This window comes from Oryctolagus cuniculus, chromosome 1, assembly GCF_051225735.1.
Source record: "Oryctolagus cuniculus isolate XC-2025 breed Fujian yellow rabbit chromosome 1, ASM5122573v1, whole genome shotgun sequence".
NCBI lineage: Eukaryota > Metazoa > Chordata > Mammalia > Lagomorpha > Leporidae > Oryctolagus > Oryctolagus cuniculus.
In genome coordinates this window covers 102,613,387-102,636,841 of record NC_142867.1, presented here as the reverse complement: position 1 = coordinate 102,636,841, position 23,455 = coordinate 102,613,387, and the positions used below count along the sequence as shown (strand labels likewise).

At 39.6% G+C, this 23,455-nt stretch overlaps 1 protein-coding gene and 1 pseudogene across 8 annotated transcripts in view; both read left to right on the top strand.

Annotated features, from left to right (window-relative positions):
• Positions 1-23,455, top strand: part of ARHGAP20 (Rho GTPase activating protein 20) — a 133,993-nt gene that overhangs the window by 72,259 nt on the left and 38,279 nt on the right. For 7 of the 8 annotated variants that reach the window (XM_070077928.2, XM_051849486.3, XM_051849467.2 and 4 more), the window contains exons 3-4: positions 4,391-4,555; positions 18,719-18,868. In XM_070077928.2, the coding sequence (XP_069934029.1) occupies positions 4,391-4,555; positions 18,719-18,868 (315 nt within the window). Of the gene's footprint in view, positions 1-4,390; positions 4,556-18,718; positions 18,869-23,138; positions 23,246-23,455 lie in introns of those variants that run through there. The other variant, XM_051849504.3, reaches the window with a different exon arrangement.
• Positions 2,062-3,081, top strand: LOC149128529 (small ribosomal subunit protein eS4, X isoform-like; annotated as a pseudogene).

Below are 23,455 nucleotides of genomic sequence, written 5' to 3'. Positions count from 1 at the left end.
TGACATTTTGGTATAAATGAACTGGAGGTAGTAGACTCCTTAAGTTATTGCCTAAGGTATATTCCCTTGAGACCTTGTGATTTGTTAGTATAATATATTTATTAATATATTTACTAATTTTCTAATTAGAAGTTAGTAGATGATATCTTCCAACGTTAGCTAATTCAGAAGTTACAAACAAAACTGCTTTTTTAAAAAAATATTTATTTTATTTATTTGAAAGAGTTACAAAGGAAGAGACAGAGAGAGAGGTCTTCCATCCGCTGGTTTACCCCCCAGATGGCCACAACAGCCAGAGATGCACTGATCGAAGCCAGGAGCCAAGAGCTTCTTCCAGGTATCCCACATAGATGCAGGGCCCAAGGACTTGGGCCACCTTCTACAGCTTTCCCAGGCCATAGCACAGAGCTGGATTGGAAGTGGAGCAGCCGGGGCTAGAACTGGCACCCATATGGGATGCCGGCACTTCAGGCCAAGGCTTTAACCCACTGTGCCACAGCACCAGCCCCCAAAACTACTTTTAATGAGGTGTAATTGTTTAATTTTCAGTGTACCACTGTATAATTATTTATCTGAACCAAACTATTCAAATACTCAACATGTCCAGTCACTTTATTGATGCTTGCTTCCTCATTGAATCAGTAGACTATGGGCATAGAACATTGCAGGAACTACACATATAAATTCCTTGAGTTGCTTGAATATTTGTATTCCCTGATTCAAGAAAAATACTTAAACCAGTTTTGCTTAATTTATAATGATTTTTTTAAATCAATAGGCCATAAAATTGACTGAATTGATTTGAAGACTCTTTGAATCCTTAGTTGGTATCTATCTGTTTCTACTCATTCTTTCATAATGAAATAGAGCTGTTCTTCCTGAAGAGTTGCCATTTTCACTGGACTGTTCAGAGTTCTAAAACTCAGAAACTTCTCGGCTAAGTGGGCCTGCATCATTGTATTTAAGTTATTTTTAAGTTTCAGATAAATGTTCATAGATTTTATTGTCTCCAGTGTCTTTTACTCAATAACTCCCTAATAGATGTCAAGCAACTTCTGTGCCCAGGCATGAATGTACTCCTTACTTTGAAGATAAAATCTACTTCTTTCTTTGAAGATAATACTTCTTTGTGTTTGGATCTTTTCTATTATTATAACTACTTATTAGTGTCCTTTATTCCTTTCCTCTTGCTATTCTGTTTTTACTTATTTATTTTTATGTTCTCCATGCCTTTTTAATATTAGTATTATTTTTTATGTAATGTTATTGATCACATTAAAATATATATGCTGCCTGTCCCAGTTATCATTTTGATGATCGATGATCTTTTAAAAGTACTCCTGGGGTCAGTGCTGTGGTGCAGCTCTGGCCTTTGCAGTCATCTGGGGAGTGAACCATCAGATGGAAGACCTGTCTCTCTGGCTCTACCTCTCTCTGTAACTCTGTCTTTCACATAAATAAAATAAACCTAAAAAATTTTTAAAAAGTGCTTCTTTCTCTATTTCTTGCTTACCCAAGCATTCAGCTATCCATCTTACCAAACTCTTACCTTGTCTTAGTTCATTTTGGTCCTGATATTAACCTATCACTAGGCTCTGTTCTCATAATCCGAGTCAAAATTCAGACTGTATTTGAGCTATATAATTCATCATTTAATCAGTGAAATGAAGTATGGTGATACTGCATACAACCATATCATGTTATAATTGCTATGTAGTTTTCTTTGGTAATTTGAATGTGGTTTTATCAATGTGTTGACTATTGAAATGCAGTAGTACTTTCTCATGTTTTTTTTTTTTTTCATCAATAGCACAGATAATTGCTTTAGATTAGAGTGCTGAGGTGTTTATTTTCGTTCTAGAGTATTGCAGCATGAATGTTGGGATTTGTTTCTTAATCAGTGCTTACTTGATAAAGTCTTGAGGCCTTCCTTGCCATTTTCTTATGTAGATCTTTAAAATGACAGACTGAAGACATCTAAGTTAATAAATCCATACAGAAAAAATGTTTAAATTTCATTATGAATTCTCACAGTACCATACTTACTTATTTGAAAGTATTATTGTGAGGTAGAAAATGAGTTATTAGGTATGAAAATTCTTAGGAATTGTTTTAAAATAACAACTACTCTTTTTGAAAAAAAAAATAGCCTAGGAGTTATCCTCTTTCCATTTGTACTACAACCATGGCTCAAAGTTCTAAGAAGTATTTGAAGTGAGTAGCAGCTCCAGAGCATTGGGTGCTGGACAAGTTGACCAGTGTGTTTATTCCTCATCAAGTGAACAAAGTTAAGTATGCCCTTACAGGGGATGAAGTAAAGAAAATTTGCATGCAGTAGTTCGTTAAGATTGATGACAAATTCCAAACTCATACAACCTACCCTACTGGTTTAATTGATATCATCGTCATCATTTACATGACTGGAGAGAATTTCCATCTAATCCATGACACCAAAAGTTGCTTTGCTGTTCATCATATTATACCTGAGGAGGCCAAGTACAAGTTGTGAAAAGTGAGAAGGATCTTTGTGGGCACAAAAGGAAACCCCCATCTAGTGATCCATGATGCTGGTAACATTCGCTATCCTGATCCCCTCATCAAGGTCAATGACACCATTCACACTGATTTGGAGACTGGCAGGATTACTGATTTCATCAAGTTTGACACTGGTAACCTGTACATGGTCGTAGAGGTACCACCCTGGGAAGAACTGGTGGTGATTGCCAACAGAGAGACATTAGCAACAGAGACACATCCTCACTCTTCTGATGGCGTTCATATAAAAGATGCCAATGGCAACAGCTTTGCCACTCAGCCTTCCAGCATTTTTGTTACAGGCAAAAGAAAAAAACATGGATTTCTGCTCCTTGAGGGAAGAAAATCTGCCTCACCATTTCTGAAGAGTCGAGAGACTTGCTGCCAAACAGAGCAGTAGGTGAAATGGTCTATAGGTGACATGTTGGAAAAGTCTTTGTACTTAATTAAAAACAAAGAAGCAGGGCCGGCGGCACTGTGACGCAGCAGGTTAAAGCACTGGCATCCCATTTGGTGCTGGTTCAAGTCTTGGCTTCTCCACTTCCGATCTAGCTCCCTGCTAATGAGCCAGGGAAAGCAGAGGACGATGGCCCAAGTCCTCGGGCCCCTGCACCCACATGGGAGACCTGGAAGAAATCCTGGCTCCTGGCTTCGGCCAGGCCTACCTCCAGTTGTTGTGGCCATTTGGGGATTGAACCAGCAGATGGAAGACCTCTCGTCTCTCTCTCTCTCTCTCTCTCTCTAACTCTGCCTTTCAAATAATAATTTTTAAAAAAGCATGAAGAAAAATTTAAAACTAGCCCCCAGTTACTCTTCATTTATATGCACTTAAATATCTTAGAAGTATAAAATAATACCAAAGGTCTGCCTATTTTGGTAAATAAAGTTTTTTTTTGGAACGTGGTCAAGCTGGTTCATTATGTGTTGTCTATGATCAATCCTGGCATATAAAAGCATCATTGAGTAGTTCCAACAAAAACTGTATTATCCACAAAGCTTAAGCTCTTTGGTATCTGACCCTTTGAATAATAGTTTGAGGATCAGTTGTTTAAACTGTGATGATTTCTGGTAGTTTGTTGTTATAATCAAAGAGCAGTAAATTTGGGGTACTTAAGCCAAAATACAAGACAGTTCTTCCCTCACAAAATTTTCCTTTCATTAAACAGCAAAAATAAAACTATGTAAATGTTATTTTAGCCATTGTTTGATCCATTCAGTGCTTGTCCTTGCTCAATTTTTGTAAGATCAGGTGAAGCTTTATTCTCGTTGTCTATAAATTTGAAAATCACTACACACTAAAATATGCCATTATACCCTCTCCCACTACTGTGCCCCAAAATAATTTGGGAGAAAAAGGACTTTGTGATGGTGAATATGGGCCTTATCTTTCCTCTCTACTCAATTACAATCTATAAAATCAAGCACAGAAACTCCCTTTACCTTTTCTTTCAAAGGACTCTAATTTACTATAGTTAGTCATGCAGGCTTAATTATTTAATGAGATAAATACTGCTATATGCAGTTTACACTGAAATGCCAAAATTAAAAAGGACTAATGAATAGGTAGAATATAGGTAGATAATTTCATAGCTATATGATAAAGCAAGAATATAAAGACACTAATGATAGAATCTAGGTTGAGGTATACATCTGTTTACTATGAAACTATTTCACCTTTGCTTTATGTTTCAAAATTCTCATAATGAAGTACTAAAGACTTCAGTTATGATACTATGGTACTGTATTAACAAAATTAGAGTTTTATATTTCCTAACCAACTGTAAGCTGTACTTTTATAAAATTTTGGCCCCATATGTGGTCATTTGATTGACCTGTGACATTTGATGTGTTACAGGGAAAGCCCTTCTGCAAGCGTGGACACATGTGCATTCCTGTCATCATTTGCGAGCTCTAGCAGGACTCTGCTGATTGACGGCCGAGTAGAACTCAAAAGGGGTCTACAAAGGCAGGAGCGGCATCTTTTCCTGTTCAATGATCTCTTTGTTGTGGCCAAAATCAAGTAAGTATACTTTCCACTCTTTCCTGATCATAATTGTAAAATTGCATTTCCCCTAATGAAGATACTGATTTTACTCAACACTTACTGTGAGAATGTCTGTTACTGTAGTTAATGTCTGAGGTTTTTGTTTTTGCAAAAAAAAAGTTTCAAATTGTTTATTCACTTGACAAGTATTTATTTACTTCCTCTTCTGTGCTGTGCCGTGAACAAATGCAGGAGATACAGTGGAGATTATAGTGGGTGTAGTCCCTATTCTCTGGGGGCTTACAGTGTTATGGTAGGGGCCAGAGCAGGCTGGGATTAGTATTGTGAAGAAAATGGAGGCTAAGTGAAGTAAAAGATGAGGCATATGCTAGGTAAGTGCTATCAGGAGGAAAGAAATCATTAAAAGATATAAAGCAACTAGCTTTTCAGATACGGAGAGGATGAGCGTTCTAGGTATAAGGGAAAGCAGATAGAGATGTGGCAGGGAAAGTGAGCCAATGGAAGAGTTAAAATCTCATGGAACTGCAGTATAATGGGCAGGAGAGTGCTATGAATTTAAGTTAGAGAAGTAGACAAGGATTAGGTTATCAGGATATTTGTAAGCTGTATTATTCATTGCCATGTAACAAATTACCCCAAAACATAACACTTTAGAACTCTACATTTGGTCTCAGCCAGACGGCTGAGAAGCGATCACACTTTAAAACTAAACATCTCATACCATTTCTGTGAGTCAAGAGTCCAGGGGTGTTTAGCTGGGTTCTCCCTCAAAGACTCTTGTAAGGTATCAGTCCTCACAAGGCTCAGCTGGAGCTGGAGAAACTGCTTCCAAGCTGACTCATGTGGATGCTGGCAGCCCTAGTTCCCCAGCAGCTGTGTGCCAGGGGCTGCAGTTTGTCTTTATGCGGGTCTCTCCACAGGACTGCCCACAAATCGTCGTTTGCCTCCTTTACATTATGAGATCTCAGAGGGTGAGACAGAGTACTGGCAGTGGAGAGAATACCCAAAACCAAAGTCACGGTCTTTTTTTTTTTTTAAAGATTTTTATTTAATTGAGAGGCAGAATTACGGACAGAGAGGGAGAGATAGAAAGGTCTACCATCCATAGTGCTGTCCCCCACAGTCTTTTTTTTAACCTAATTGGGGAAGTGATATAAGGTACCATCCTTTCTCACCTATACTGTTGGCCACACAGACCAACCTTGGTGCAGTATGGAGGGGAACTACACGTGGGTGTGAATACCAGGAAGCAGGGTACATTGCAGGTCATCTTAGAGACTCATACTTCTGAGGCTGTGGTAAGGAGTTTGACCTTTATTCTGAAGGATTTTAAGTAGGGGCATGGCTTAGGTGGTTGGTAGTTTTGAAATACCACTCTTCTCATGGTCAGTAGTAGATTGGAGGATAAGAATGAGTGGACGCAAAAAGACTACACAGTAGGTTATTGTAGGAATCCTCATGAGAGATAGTAAGGGCTTTATCTGCTGAAAGGAGTTAGAAGTATACAGGGGCCTGTGCTGTGGTGTAGTGGGTAAAGCCACTGCCTGCAGTGCCGGCATTCCATATGGGTGCCGGTTCTTGTCCAGGCTGCTCCACTTCCAGTCCAGCTCTCTGCTGTGGCCTGGGAAATCAGTAGAGGATAGCCCAAGTTATTGGGCCCCTGCACCCTCGTGGGAGACCCAGAGGAAGCTCTTGGCTTCAGATCAGTGCAGCTCCGGCCTTTGTGGCCATCTGGGGAGTGAACCATCGGATGGAAGATTTTCTCTCTCTCCCTCCCTCCCTCCCTCCCTCCCTCTCTCCCTCTCTCTCCCTCCCTCCCTCCCTCCCTCTCTCCCTCCCTCTCTCCCTCCCTCCCTCCCTCCTTCTCTCCCTCCCTCCCTCTCTCTTCCTCTCCCTCTGCCTCTGCCTCTGCCTCTTTGTAACTCTGCCTTTCAAATAAATAAATAAATCTTAAAAAAAATGGAAGGAATCAGACATCTGAGCATACTTCAAACAGTTCATAAAAATGAAATTAAAAGTTGTTTGTCTTGTTGCAAAAAATTTTGAAATTAATGCATTTCAAACATATATTTTCCATGAACTTTTTGAAGAACTTATGTATTCAGAGCATAAGAGCTACCCAGTAAGATTTATGTAGTGCCCAACACTGAATACCAATATGGTTTACACCAACCAAGAAGCTGATGGCTACTGTTTGTTCCATCCTCCATCCTTATTTATAAAATGACATGAAAGCTATTAGTATTTTAACAAATTGATTCTCATCAAGGAGATTTTTAGTCACTAAAGAATAATAAACATTTTTTTCTATGGCTAACACTCTTAAGTTATAGTATGTCATAATACATGGGCAGGCCTAAGTAATGATTTTATGGAATACTCTGATAATAACAACACTAAAAAACAAAAATTTATTTGAATCTTTTTTTAAAAAGATTCATTTATTTGAAAAAGTTATGCAGAGAGAGGAAGAGACAGAGATCTTCCATCTGCTGGTTCAGATGGCAGCAATGGCTGAAGCTGGGCCAGGCTCAAGCCAGGAGTCAGGAACTTATTATGGATCTCCACAGCCAGGGGCCCAAAGTACTTGAGCCATCCTCTGCTGCTTTCCTAGGCCATTAGCAGGGAGCTAGATTAGAAGTAGAGCGGTAAAGTCTCAAACCAGCACCGATACGGGATGCGGGCACTGAAGGTAGTGACTTTACCCGCTGTGCCAGAACACTGGCCCTATTTTTGGAACTTATTGTATATGAGGTATTATTCTAATCAATTTAATCTTTACAACAGTGTATGATATACTAAATTTTCTCATGTTATAAAAGAAATTGATAAGAAATGACTTTTCCAAGATCACTAAGGTAATTAGTTGTCCCACAATTTACTTATAGATCTCTTATTTCTTTATTTTTTTTTAAAGATTTTATTTATTTATTGAGAAGTAAAGTTACAGACAGTGAAAGAGACAGAGAGGTCTTCCATCTGCTGATTCACTTCTCAAATGGCCTTAATGGACAGAGCAAGGCCGATCTGAAGCCAGGAGCCAGGACCTTCTTCCGGGTCTCCCATGCGGGTATAGGGGCACAAGGACTTGGGCCATATTCCCTGCTTTGCTAGGCCATAGCAGAGAGCTGGATCGGAAGAGGAGCAGCCTGGACTAAAACTGGCACCCGTATGGGATGTCGCCACCACAGGCAGAGGATTAACCTACTGTGCCACAGCGCTGGCTCCAGATCTCTCTTATTTCAAAGTCTGTTCTTTTACAAAAATGTAGTGTGCTGTCTATATTGTATAATTATTTTCTTCTGTATTTCATTGAAGATTCTTCTACTATGGTTTTTTCCACCACTAATCTTTCTTTTGGATGAGCAAAAGGCTCCAAATACTCAGTAAGAAATGTTATAGAATGATTAGTGAACTGTTCAAATATTCTTTTAAAATTGAAGCTAAAGATAACTTTCAAAATGTGTTTTGAATAGAAGCAGTGCCTATGAATGTAGTTTTGGAAGTGGATTTGGTGTTTTGAGGCATGCAGAGAAATAAAAGTTTCTCCATAAATCCATTGCACTGGGTCCATTTGAGGCTGTAACCAAGGAGGCTGTTAATAGAACAGCAAATAGTTGTTTTTAATTTTTTAATTTTATTAAAATAATGATTAGTTATCCTTTCTTTCTTTCTTTCTTTCTTTTTTTTTTTTTTTTTTTTTTTTTTTTTTTTTTTTGACAGGCAGAGTGGACAGTGAGAGAGACAGAGAGAAAGGTCTTCCTTTGCCGTTGGTTCACCCTCCAATGGCCGCCACGGCCGGCGCGCTGCGGCCAGCGCACCGCGCTGATCCGAAGGCAGAAGCCAGGTGCTTCTCCTGGTCTCCCATGGGGTGCAGGACCCAAGCACTTGGGCCATCCTGCACTGCACTCCCTGGCCACAGCAGAGAGCTGTCCTGGAAGAGGGGCAACTGGGACAGAATCCAGCACCCCGACCGGGACTAGAACCCGGTGTGCCGGCGCCGCAGGCGGAGGATTAGCCTAGTGAGCCGCGGTGCTGGCATAATTCCTTTATTTCAAAATTATTAAATGAGTTCTGTGTGATAGGTATTATAATAAGAGAATCACAAATGTTTAATTTTCCTAATAATTCTTCAAAATAAGAACTGTTTAACATATTGAATGTTGAAGCTCAGTAGATATTTCATATGGATCAGAGCTAGGTTTGATTGTAGGCCTTAATTCCAATGTCTGGCCCTTTCTACTTGATCACATTGTGCTTGTTAGATGCCTACCTCAGTGCTCAGCCTGGAAGTAGATAAGCAGCAACAAAAACTTATAACCAAATTCTTGAACCTTAGAACCTTAAAGACAATTTACTTGGTTTTGGTTGTTGTAGTTTGTTTTTTTAAATACAGTGTCTTTCATGGTAAATCTCTTTTAAAAAGATTTATTTATTTGAAAGGCAGAATTACAGAGGGGCAGAGGCAGAGAGAGAAAGAAAGGTCTTCCATCTGCCGGTTCACTGCTCAAATGGCTGCAATGGCTGGAGCTGCACCGATCAAAAGCCAGGAGCCAGGAGCCAGGAGCTTCCTTGAGGTTCCCATGTGGGAGCAGGGGCCCAAGCACTTGGACCATCTTCCACTGCTTCTGGGAAAGCAGTAGAGGATGGCCCAAGTGATTAGGCCCCTGCACCTTCTTGGGAGACCCAGAAGAAGCTCCTGACTCCTGGCTTCGGATCAGTGGTCATTGTGGCCATCTAGGGAGTGAAAGACCTCCCTCCCTCCCTCCCTCCCTCCCTTCCTTCCTTCCTTCTCTCTCTCTCCCCCTCTCCCCCCTCCCCCCTTCCTTCTCTCCCTCCCTCTCTCTCCCTCCCTCCCTCTCTCTGCCTCTCTGTAACTCTGCCTTTCAAATCAACAAATAAATCTTTTTTAAAAAACTTCTACTTTCAGAAAGATGGGCAAAATCTGTGCCCGTCATTAACTAACTTACTTACTTTCTTTCTTTCTTTCTTTCTTTCTTTCTTTCTTTCTTTCTTTCTTTCTTTCTTTCGGAATACAAATTTCATACAGTACAACTTTAGGAATATAGTTATTCTTTCCACTGTATCCACCCTCCCACCCACACTCCACGGCTCTTCCTTCTCCGTCTCCCCTTCTCAGTCCCATTCTCCATTAAGATTCATTTTCAGTTAACTTGTAAACAGAAGACCAACTCTGTACTAAGTAAAGATTTCAACAATTTGCACACACAGGCATGCAAACAAAAAAACTGGGAACTAGTTTTACAGTTAAGTCTCATAATATAACTGATTGAGGACAGAGGGTCCTGCACATCATCTACTTCTATAACTGACTTTTTGACTTTCTCTTTCACACATAGGGTTAACAGTGCCTCCCCCACCTGTCACCATATACTGCTTTGAAATACCCTTAGGGTCCACTTAAGTGTTTCAATGCAGTGACAAAACGAACTATATACAATTGATTTAAATGCTGTTAAACTTGGTTCATGGAAGATTATTTTTAAGTGTTTTATATATCCATTAGAAATATTTAAAAATGTGAGTGTTATAATTTTTTGCCATAAAGGCAAGAGCCTTAAGATAGACCATAGATATTTGAGGAGATGATTATTCAATCTTGCCACTTGCAAAAAATTTGGATACTATTTTTTCAGGAAAATTTTTTTTTTTTTTGACAGGCAGAGTGGACAGTGAGAGAGAGAGACAGAGAGAAAGGTCTTCCTTTTGCCGTTGGTTCACCCTCCAATGGCCGCCGCGGCTGGCGCGCTGCGGCCGGCGCACCGCGCTGATCCGATGGCAGGAGCCAGGAGCCAGGTGGTTCTCCTGGTCTCCCATGGGGTGCAGGGCCCAAGCACCTGGGCCATCCTCCACTGCACTCCCTGGCCACAGCAGAGGGCTGGCCTGGAAGAGGGGCAACCGGGACAGAATCCGGCGCCCCGACCGGGACTAGAACCCGGTGTGCCGGCGCCGCTAGGCGGAGGATTAGCCTAGTGAGCCGCGGCGCCGGCCAGGAAATTTTTTATACAATCCTTCTTACAGTAGACATTCACAGATCCTTCTGAGCTTAAAAGAATTTTTTCTGAAATAAATAGCAACCCAAAGGCAGTAGCTCCCCACAATGCCACTGTACCCACTCCTAATCCCTAGATGAAGGATTGGGTGCTACCCTGGATCATTGAGTTTATTGAAATAATCTGAGACTGGTGCTTAGTCTTCGTACTAGCCACAGGGGACAAAGTGAAACCTTAGTTTCCATGTTTCGTCAGCTCATCATCAAGCTTCCTTTGGAAACCTGCTTTCTGTCTTTCTACAGGAATATTTCTACATAATCATATTTATTAGTTATGTATATAATATAATTATATTTATCATGTAGAATTATAATTCTAAATAATTTCCATAGAAATTATTTCTACAGAAATAATCTCAGGAGGGTAGGGAGGGTGAGGTGGGTAACATTGTGAAGCAGGTTAAGCCAACACCTGCGATGTTGGCATCCCATATCAGAGTGCTGGTTCAAGTCTTGGCTGCTCCACTTAATGATCCATTCTCTTTGTCTTTCCCTCTCTGTCACTCAGCCTTTCAAATAAATAAATGTTAAAAAAAATCTCAAGGGGAATAAATAATTGACCAGATGCCACATAACACATCAAATTAATTTTAGTAAGTATAATAATAGAATTTTAAAGCTTTCTTTTGTTGGCGAACATATTTGTTCCATTTTGTGCTGGATGTTGATACTGTTTGCTGAATGTTTTTTAGTATATTGTCATTTTTTCCAATACTAAATTAGAAAAAAGTATTAAAACCAAATGTGGTCTTAGAGATTATTTTTGATATTCATTAGAGTGATAAATACCAAATTATTCTCCAATAAAATTACTGCTTTTCATTTTTAAAAACAGGGTCTGTTTCACAAGCATGTAGAAGGAGTTAATATTCTGTTCATAGCCATAAAGCACCCATAGGGGATTTTCAGAAAGGAATGACTGTATTCACCATCACTGTTCTCATATTAATATCCTAAGCAAACAGTAAACAATAGCTAGCTCTGTTTCAGTGAAATATATTATGGGCCGGTGCCGTGGCTCAGTAGGCTAATCCTCCGCCTTGTGGCGCCAGCACACCGGGTTCTAGTCCCAGTCAGGGCACTGGATTCTGTCCCGGTTGCCCCTCTTCCAGGCCAGCTCTCTGCTGTGGCCAGGGAGTGCAGTGGAGGATGGCCCAAGTGCTTGGGCCCTGCACCCCATGGGAGACCAGGAGAAGCACCTGGCTCCTGCCTTCAGGTCAGCGCAATGCGCTGGCTGCAGGGCGCCGGCCACGGCGGCCATTGGAGGGTGAACCAACGGCAAAGGAAGACCTTTCTCTCTCACTCTCTCTCTCACTGTCCACTCTGCCTGTCAAAAAAAAAAAAAAAAAGAAATATGAATTCATCATCACTAGAATTACCATCAGATACTTATCAGTACCCTTAAATTTACTTAATAACACATCTTCATCTTAGAATAGGTAGAAAATCTCCCTAGAATTCTGTGTATTTAAATAATTCACAAGCATTACTTCCAATATAAAGACTGGAGGATAGGATAGCAAAACAGATCTGTCATCTTCATAAATTTGTAGTAACAGACTACATTTTAGAAATAAAGAATTGTTTTGGATGGTTGTTGTCTTATTTAGCCAGTTCATATTAGATTCACATTTAATTTCTATTGGTCTAATATCATTGGAATTAATAATAGTAATACTATTGGAGCCAGTTTACATTAGACTCATGTTTTTAAAAATTCCTATAGTCCAGTACTATTAGATATTGAAAGTATCACAAGTATACTAATATCCCAGTGGTTTTTTTAAATTTTTATTCCTTTATTTGAGAGAGAGAGAGACAGTGAAAGAGAGAGAGGACAAGCTATCATCCACTGGTTTGCTCCACTAAATGGCCACAACAGGCAAGGCTGAGCTTGGGTCAAAGCTAGGAACTGGGAATTCCTCAGCACTCCAATATGGGATAGCAAGGTCCAAAGCAGTATCTTAACCACTAGGAAAAATGTCCCTCTGTGTCATTTTAATATAAAGATTCAGTGAAATACTTGGTCTTTCTTTTTTTAAAAAATTTACTATCTATTTGAAAAGCAGAATTACAGAGAATTAGAGAGAGAGAGAGAGAGAGAGAGAGAGAGAGAAGAAAGGCTTCCTCTGGTTCACTCCCCAAATGGCCGCAACTGCCAGAGCTGCACTGATCTGAAGCCAGGAGCCAGGAGCTGCTTCTGAGTCTCCCATGTGGCTGCAGGGACCCAAGGACTTGGGCCATCTTCCGCTGCTTTCCCAGGCCATAGCAGAGAGCAGCTGGGGCTGGCACCATGGCTCACTTGGTTAATCCTCCGCCTGCAGAGCTGGCATCCCATATGGGCGCTGGGTTCTAGTGCTGGTTGCCCCTCTTCCAGTCCAGCTCTCTGCTGTGGCCCGGGAAGGCAGTGGAGGATGGCCCAAGTGCTTTGGCCCCTGCACCCTCATGGGAGACCAGGAGGAAGCACCTGGCTCCTGGCTTCGGATCGGTGCAGCCCACCGGCCATAGCAGCCATTTGGGGGGTGAACCAACTGAAGGAAGACCTTTCTCTCTGACTCTCTCACTGTCTAACTATCTGTCAAAAAAAAGAAGTGGAGCAGCAGAGACTCAAACTGGCACCCATATGGGATGCCAGCACTGCAGGCGGCAGCTTTACCTGCTATACCACAGTGATGGCACCTGGAATACTGTCTTAAATACTTTCATGCTACAACATCTCGCTTCAAGTACATACATGTTCATGAGATTTCTCCCTCTACCTTCATAATAAGCAAAATAATCCCATCTTTTTTAGCTCTAGAGAAAGAAGAAAAACTAAAAATAAGTAGGCCAAAGGTGAAAAAGCTGAAGAAAACTTCAGAGATACTTCCATCCAGGTGGTTCATAGAAAAAGCAATTTGTAGGGTGTTTATATGGTTACATAGTAGTTAAGAGCATAAATTATCTCAGGAAAAAAAATTCACATTCTAGCTCTGCTACTTCAAAAGTTTAACTTTTGGGAAAGTAACCTGTGATTCCATTTCCTTATCTACTTGAGCATTAAAGTAAGTAATATGAGTGAAGTATTTACAACCATGTTTGGCACAAGGTAGATTCTCAATAAATATTAGTCATTATTTTTAGTCTAGTAAAATGAAAGTCATTGTTTGTACTTATAGCCAATTTTTGGGTAATCTTGGCACTTTATTGCTCTAGGGAAAAGATAATTGGAATGACTCTTTTTCAGTAAGCATGGACTTGCCTATGTGATATCTTAGCTTTCTAATATATTGATAGATATGTATTAGAAAACATGAAATGCTTGAAAACTAATATGGAAAGATTTGGAAGCTTCCTTCGAAAAGATTTGTAGTTTTAGTTTTACATTACATAAATCTTGGCCATCAATAGGTAAGATTTTGAGGAGAGAAGACCAGAGATACCACTGTAGCCAGTCACAGGGCACAGCAAGCAGCTGTGAGCCACCATCTTATCATGTCAAGGTAGGAAGAAATTGCCATGCATCCTGTCGCTGGCAGTTTTCACGAGAGGGAATTCCACAGTGCCCTCTGACTTTTATTTCATCCTGGGGGACTGACTGGGTTCTGAGCAACTGCCAGACTTGGAGCAGGGGAGTCCCCTTGCTTCCTTGCCCTCACTGATTCCTGCAGAGTCCCATACTTTGAAGTGTTACACAGCAGGCCTCTGTTCTGCTCCTACAAACATCAGAGTGAGTCAGTGACATGTGGGAACAAAGGGCAAATCCCCCTACATCCTGCAGCTGTGGGAGTTTTGGGACATTAGCCCCAGAACTACGCTCACATACTCTGTGTGAGCCAGGGGGATTCATCTTAGCTTCTAGGGGCTAATACCAGAAGCAACCCATAAAAAAAAAAAATCCCCCTCCCTCAGAGATCTGGGTAATGATCCCACTATTCCCTGCAACACTAGGACTGTAACAATTAGTTCTAAATTTCTCAATGCCATGGAGATCTACCTGGTGGACATAGGGAAGAACCTACCTGTATTCCATCTTTGTGGACTTACACCCTCCAGAGAAAAATCTCCTATATACCTTACAGTCACCCTGTTGGAATGGAGCAAGGTTCAGTTCACATCCCCTAGTCCTAGGAATAGGGCTGTTGGTATTGTAAGCCACAGCACCAGTTGGACTCTCCTAGCAGGACCTGAGGAAATGTCTGTCCACATCACACAGTCCTAAAACCACAGCAGTTGGTTCCAAAGGCCCTAGTATCATGCACGTTTGCCAGTAGAAGGGGGACAGCCATCCTTGTCTCTCTCAGCACCAAGAACAAGGCCCTGACTATCACAATCACCAGGGAGACTGACACCAAACTCTCTGTAGACCGAAGATACACAGCCTAAGAAACTAACATGGATTGAAATAACCAACAGCATTAAAATATCTAAACTACCTAAAGCAATCTAAGATTCAATGCAATCCCTGGCAAAATACCAATGACATTCCTGACTGAATTAGAAAAAAAAATCCTAAAATTCTTACGGAATCACAAAAGACCCCAAATAGCCACAGTGATCTTGATCAAGAAAAATTAAGCTGGAAGCATCATACCACTTATTACAGCTTTGTAGTATGCTTTGAAGTTAATTAAAATAGCATGATAGTAGCATAAAAACCAATACATAGATCAATGGAACAGAGAGCCCAGAAATGAATCCATGTATATACTGCCAACGAATTGTTGACAGAAGTGTTCAGACCATACAGTGGAGTAAGGATATTCTCTTCAATAAATGGTGCAGGCAAAACTGGATGTATACATGTAGAAGAATGAAATTAGATCCATACCCCTCACCATGTACAAAAATCAACTCAAGATGTATCAAAGACCTAAATTTAAGTCCTTAGACTATGACGATGCTGGAAGAAAAGAGAGGAGACACTTTAAGAGATTGGTGTAGGGGATGATTTCCTTGACAACACCCCCAAAGCACAGGCTACAAAAGCAAAACTCAACAAATGAGACTATATCAAACTCAGAAGCTTTTGCACAGCAAAGGAAATGGTCAGTAGAATGAAGAGACATCCAGCTAAATATGAAGAAATATTTGCAAGCTATATATCCAACAATGGATTAATATCCCAAATATATCAGCAACTTCAGAAACTCAACAACAAAAAAACAACCATTCCTATTAAGAAATGGGCAAAGGACCTCAGTAGACAATTCTCAAAAGAAGAAATGTAAATGACCCAAAAATATATGAAAAAATCACTAGCCATCAGGGAAATGCAAGTCAGAACCACAATGACATATAAGCTGATACCTGTCAGAATGGCTGACATTCAAAACACAGTTAACAGCCAGTGCCGCAGCTCAATAGGCTAATCCTCTGCCTGTGGTGCCGGTACACCGGGTTCTAGTCCCGGTTGGGGCGCCGGATTCTGTCCCAGTTGCCCCTCTTCTAGGCCAGCTCTCTGCTGTGGCCTGGGAGTGCAGTGGAGGATGGCCCAAGTCCTTGGGCCCTGCACCCACATGGGAGACCAGGAGAAGCACCTGGCTCCTGCCTTTGGATCAGCGTGGTGCACCGGCCGCAGCGTGCTAGCCTCAGCGGCCATTGGAGGGTGAACCAACGGCAAAAAGAAGACCTTTCTCACTGTCCATTCTGCCTGTCAAAAAAAAAAAAAATAACAAATGCTGCTGAGGATATAAACAAAGGGGAACACCTAATACACTGTTGGTGGAAAGGTAAATTAGTGCAGCCACTGTGGAAAACAATGTGAAGATTTCTTCAAATCTCGAAATAGAATCACCATATGATCCAGCAATCCCACTCTGGATATTTGCCTAAAGTACATGAACACATGGTATCAAAAAGATACCTATATCATTATGTTTATAACAGCACTGTTCACAGTGGCCAAAATTTAGAATTAACGGAGGTATCCATCATCAGATTAATGGATAAAAAAAGTTGATATTTATACACAAAGGAATATTATTCAGCTATAAAAAAATGAAATTCTACCATTTTCAGCAAGATGGATGCAATGAGAAGACATCATGTTGAGTGAAATAAGCTAGACCCAGAAATATAAATATTGCATGTTCTCCATTATAAGTAGGAGCTAAAATTTTTAAAAAAGAAATACATGCCTGTGTATATCAGTATTGCTGTAAATATATTTTTATAAATCTTTGTTATATGCTTTTGTCAAACCAGTGGTTAAGAATGTTATACAACTATAGTTTTAATAATCTGTGACTACTTTAAAACTTACTGTATATGGGTCAAGTGGTCATTTTTCCATTCAATTATTATTTTATAGCTGTTGTCCGTATTCCCACTAAACTAGGGTCATTTTGCTTCTTACCAGATAAAACTTCCTATTTGGTGAAGTATTAAAACTTTTTAATGTAAATTTAAAACATGTTATCTCAGAGACTAAAAAAGAAACATTCTAGAAAGGGGGAAGACAGAAGGGTAGGAGGGAGAAAAGCAGAGTGAAGGAGGAAGGAAATACCATTATGTTCTTAGAATTGTATTGACAAATCCTATTGAATGTTAAAAACTAATTAAAAAATTGTTAATTAAATTTAAAAATATATAGTATAAGAGAAAAATCAGATTTTGTCTGTAATCAAGTCTGTTTCACACACATACAAAAAATATATAGTTTCATGGCAGTGAAAAACACTAAAACAAAATTATAGAAAGAAGCCATTGTGCCTTAAGGCACTTTTCTATTATACTCTAATTCAGTGTATCCTCGTAGCAGCCTTGACTCTAGATTACTCTTCATACATATATAGTTCCTTCATTTTATAAATGCTTTTGAAGAGTTTTAGCATTAAATACTCCATGAATTAGAGGAATATTAGGGATACTTCCGTATAAGATCTCTTTGATTTCATTTTAGCTTTTAGTGTTTATATAAGTGGCTGTGAATGTAAGGATATACCCAAGATTTCCTTTATCCTTCTTAGTGTCTTCTATTTAAGTTCTCAGATTCATCAGCAGCATTAAATATGTCAATTAGGTCAAGAGATATGGTGGTTTCCATATCAGAAGTCTAAGGAGGATTAGGTAGAAATTGTCCAAAAGCAATTTCACTGCTGGCTTAAAGAACATTGGTCTGTGTCCTCAGAGATGGATAAATGTGTCAGGCCTACTTTTTTTTTCAGTTTAGGTTCTGTTTTTAGGCTACAGATTTTCAATTTTGCCAGAATATAAGGGAAAATGATTGAAAGAAATCTTTTTTTAAAAAGACTTATTTATTTACTTGAAAGTCAGAGTTACACACAGAGAGATGGAGAGGCAGAGAAAGAGGGAGGGAGGGAGGGAGGGAGGGGGTCTTCCACCCGCTGGTTCACTACCCAGTTGGCCAACGCCGGGTTGAGCAGTCTGAAGCCAAGAGCCAGGAGTTTCTTCCTGGTCTCCCTTGTGGGTTCAGGGACCCAACGGCTTGGGCCAACTTCTACTGCTTTCCCAGGCCATAGCAGAGCTGGATTAGAAGTGGAGCAGCCAGGTCTCGAACTGGTGCCCATATGGGAAGCTGGCACTGCATATGGCAGCTTTACCCACTATGCCACAGCGCCAGTCCCTGAAAGAAATCTTAAGAAAATAACTTATGCTGAACTCTTCTAATTCTAGACAGTGCTTGTCTCCTAAGATGAACATTTTTTGAACATTCAATAAATCATGTATTTTTATGTTTGCCCCCTCAATTTTTTTGAAAATAAGTGTTATAAGTAATAAATGACTTACTTTTTTGTAACAGGAATACTTTTCAAATTTTTCATTAACACTAATTATACATATTTCTGGCCTCCATGACATTTCAGTACATGTGAGCAATGTGATTTTTGATCCAAATGCAGTATTCACATATAAAAACAAAATGGCTAGTTTATGGCTCTTCACTGATATAAATTTAAGGATGAGGACTTCATGTTTCACAAAATTTTCAAAGTCTTCTTGAGCAGAGGTGGCCAACTGTGTTACAATTACCTTGACTGAGCCCTGAAGTTAAAAATAATGAATAAGATATCTGTTGCCCACAGTTAATGAAAACTGTGCAGACACTATCTTAAAATTTAAGAAACAAAATAACAAGAGGTCCTGTTTTTGTCTTTTTCTAGATATAATAATAACTTTAAGATTAAAAACAAAATTAAATTAACTGATATGTGGACAGCGAACTGTGTGGATGAAGTTGGAGAAGGCAACACCAATGCCATGAGATCCTTTGTCTTGGGCTGGCCCACAGTGAACTTTGTGGCCACTTTCAGGTAAGAAGCACAACTTGGCCTATGTTTACCTGGGTTAACTGCTGTGCCAATGTCTAGGATATTTTATTCTGATTGCAGATTACATCAGTTTTTTAAAGATTTTATTTATTTATTTGAGAGGTAGAGTTAAAGACAGTGAGAGGGGGAGAGACAGAGAGAAAAGGTCTTCCTTCTGCCGGTTCACTCCCCAAATGGCCGCAACGGCCAGAGCCACACTGATCGAAAGCCAGGAGCCAGGAGCTTCTCATGTGGGTGCAGGGGCCCAAGCACTTGGGGTATCCTCCACTGCTTTCCCAGGCCACGGCAGAGCTGGATTGGAAGAGGAGCAGCTGGGACAAGAACCGGTACCCATATGGGATGTTGGCATTGCAGGAGGAGGGTTAACCTACTGCGCCACGGTGCTGGCCCCAATATTTTATCTTTTGATACACACATACCTCACAAAGATACTTGTGTGACTTATGTTTCCTCTCAAAGAGCTTTTGCTTAAAATATATGAAAATTTAATGGTAAATATTTGGAACTCTTAGAGTCATTTACCCTCATTTGACAAATGATTGTTAAAGGGGCTTTAATGAAACTACTAGGGGAACAGGAACTTGAGGGTATATGGAAAGGGAGAGGCAGAGGGGTCCAATCCCCAAGACCTCATCTCGAATATAACCCTCCTCTAATGTGTAGGTGTGTGTTTTACATACTGAGTTCTCAAGTATTGTCAGTCTCTTCAGAACTCTGAAGTAAACTCTCAGGAAAGCACATTTTATAAAATAGCTTAATTAAGTTTGAGTAGCTGGTCTATACTCCCAAATTTTCTAAAGAATTAGTTTCCATTGTACAAATAAAATTAATGTCACAAAATAGTGGGTTGCCTGAATTGTACATCGGTGTCTTTGGTATCTGTAGAGCTGTTCACAGTAAAAGAAAATTTATGACCTGAAGAAGTGAAGCTTCCCAAGACTTTCAAAGGCTGGGATGGAGTTAGAGAAGGTATGAATACAGAATAGTTGCCATCTTGTCCTGAACCTGCTTAATTGCATTTTTTGGATTCAGGGTGAGCATAGCAAAACTGCTATTTTAGACAACTGTGTCCCTACTGTAGTGTTTGTTGTACAATTGAAGAGTTGGTTGCACATGGTCCTTTTCATTCCTGCATCTCTTCCCATTCTGATCAAACTCCTCAGACATCGTTCTAGAGCCGATGACTAAAATTTTTAGAACTGTTAATCTTCTAATAAGGGACAAGTATGTCATTAAATTGCATTTGGATTTTTGGCCTACCACAAGGTTTTAAGAGCTTATATGGAAGGAATGTGTATTTGTATCATCCTCTGCATATCTTCTTTCTGTGACAGATTTCTGTACATAATATAACTTTCTATTAATTTAATTTCCTTGGAGTTACAGGAGAAAGGGAGTAATTTCAAGTGTGAGGGAGGTGACTACATGACATTTTTAAGCAAAGAATTTCCAGGACCCTTTTTTAAGAAGAGTTGGCAATGTGACAACATATTTTACTTGAATTATTTTGCTCAAACTATGATTCTTTAACCAAATGATCAAGGTTAACATCACCAGTGGTCTTGTGGATATTATGAAGTCTTTGATACAATATGATAAAAAGGGCAGTTTACTTCTGTGATATTTCTCCCCCAAACCTGTAACCCCAGTTTAATTATGAGGAAAACATCCATTGAACCCAAATTGAGAAATGTGTAAGATGCTTAACCAGTCCCCAAAACTGGCAACGTCAAAAGACAAAAAAAAAAACAGGAAAGACAGAAGCTGTCACAGATCAGTCACTAAGAAGATCCTGGATTGGCTTCTAGAACAGAATAGAATTAATGGAGGAAAAAACTGGTAAAATCTCAGTGAAGTCTGGAGTTTAGTTAATGGTCCTGTGCCAATACCAATTCCTTAGTTTTGAGAAACAGGCCATGATAATATAAGATAGTAACACTAGGGGAAACTGAAAGTTCAGGAGAAATATGCAAGGACTCTGTGTATTTCACCTTTGTAAAGTTTTTGGAAATCTAAAATTATTTCAAAGTTAAGTTGTATTTTTTAAAAAATGAAGTGTTGGATATTTCTGCCTTTGGTATGGCAGAGTAAACTCTTAAGAATGGCCACTCTACAGTTAAAAATATGCTAACAACAGTTTATTCTCTGAGGGTTCTGAGGAGTGAACAAAAGTTGGTACATTTTGGAGAGGCACTGAGAGGTACCAGCACAAAATGACGTCTCTAGTTTCAAGGCTGTAGCCTCAAAGCAGTCTGCAGTCACATCATGACATGCAGGTCACTAAAACTGACAAAACCAACAATTTTCTGGGGTGAAAAATAAGAATACAGACTCTGGGGTCAGTCACAATTATTAGAAAGTGATGGGGGGAGGTCTCAAAAGGAAGCACTTCAGAGAAGAGAAGCTCCAAATTCCGTGTACAGACACTGTCCAAATCTGGCTGATCACTGAGCTCCACATGCATGGGATATAGTTGAAGCAGCTTGAAGGTGAGACTGAAAGAGTTGAACTGAGTGTTTCCTGCCTACCACAGGTGAGATAGTTTGTCACTTGGTCTATCAAGTTAGTTTCCTGCTGAAACAAAAACTAAAGCAACACAGAATGCAGTCACCAAAACAAAGCATTCATAATGTTGAGAATACAGCCTAAAATTTCTTGACTTATAAAGAAGAAAGAGAAAAGATAATCAGAAAAAGGTCAACCCTGAGATGACCCATGTGTTGAATTACAAAAAAAAAAAAAAAAGGCAGTTTTTCTAAGTATGCATACTTGGTAAAAGGGAAAGTCAGTTAAAATTAATGAGCAGATAGGAAATTTCAGCAGAGAAATAGAAAATACACAGGAGAGCCAACTGAAAATTCTACAACCGAAAACTGCAGTGTAGTAAGTTAAAATGTCTTGTGCAGAATGAAAGTGAGAGAATTCAGTGAACTTAAAGATGCATCAATACAAATTGTGCAGTCTGAAAAACAAAGATTTTTTTAAAAAAATTTCTTTATTTGAAACACAGATTTACAGAGAGTAATAGAAAGACAGATCTTCCATCCACTGGTTCACTCCCCAGATGGCCACAATAGCAGGGCTAGACAAGGCTGAAGGCAGGAGCCTGGAACGGCATTCAGGTCTCCCATTGGGTGACAGGGACCCAAGTACTTGATTCATCTTCCACTGCTTTCCTGGGTGTGTTATCTTGGAGCTAGATCAGAAGTGAAGCAACCGAGACTCAAACTGGTGCTCATGTGGGATGCCGGTGTCATAGGCGCTGCTCCACAACACAAGCCCCAAAGATTTTTTAAAGGACAAATGCATCAGAGACTTGTGGAAAACTATCAAAATGCATAATAAAAACATAATTGGAATCCTAGGAATAGGAGAAAGAAGGAATGGGTTAGAAGAAACATTTGAAGAAATAATTATTTAAAACCTTTAAAGTTTTTTTCCAAAGATATAAATTTATAGATTCAATAATTTCATGAACCCCAAACAGGATGAATATGAAGAAAACAGTCATGTTGTAAAACAATGCATTATATGTAGGAGAACAACCATTTGCATTATTGTGGACTTTTCATTAGAAACTGGCAAAAGAAAAAAGAAACTTTGGCAGTCAGAAGTGAGTGGAACATCTATAAACTGTTAGGAAAAAAAAAAATGTTCAACCTAGAATACAATATCAGCTAAATTATCCTTCAAAACTGAAGGTGAATAAATTATAAGAATTTATTTCCAGCATACCTATTCTACAAAAGACATGTTAAAAATAAAGTGAAATATTGGCTAAAGTGAAATATTGTCAGAGGGAAGTTTGAATCTTTAGGAAGGGATAAGACCACTGGAAATGCTGTGTTATCTCTTGATTAAATACTAGGGAGATAGAGGTCATGATTCATTTACAGTTCCATAAAGCTAGCAGCTCAAGAAACATTCTCTTCTACCCAGTTACTATAATATCTATTTAAAAAAAATAAAAACTAATAATAGCTTTGTAATCCAAGACTGAAAACAACTGCCAGAATCTGGGAGGAATTCCCAGTGGAGTCAGATGGGGAAAGTGAGCCATCCGCATGACCTTTCCATGCTTTACTTTGGGAAACAGAGCAGTAACAGCAGATCCAAAAAGGTTCAGAGGAATTTCATATCTCTACCACTGCCTGTACTTTGATTCACATACCTGCGATCTGTGTCTACTGGAAAAATAGGTGCTACACCTTGATTTTACAGATAAACTAAATGACACACTGGGAACACTGTTCAGAAGACACAGGAAATACTTAAATCTGACAATGATCTGTCTACAAGAGGAATCAGAAGAATATTTTAACTTAAGTACCTAGTATGATTCTTAGACTTCAAACTGAGGTATGCTTATTTATTTATAGATAAAATTAAAGCTCACCTTAAAAGTCCTCATTGTGCCAGCTGCTAGGAAATCAAATTTGCTACTTTGTTGGTACCCTTGTTTTCTTTACGGTGGGACCAAATACAGGAGACTTTCCTTCCTAAAACAGATATAAGGTTTTTGTCCTTCAGTCTCTGGTTGTTATGGCTGACACCTTTGTCTGCCTTGAG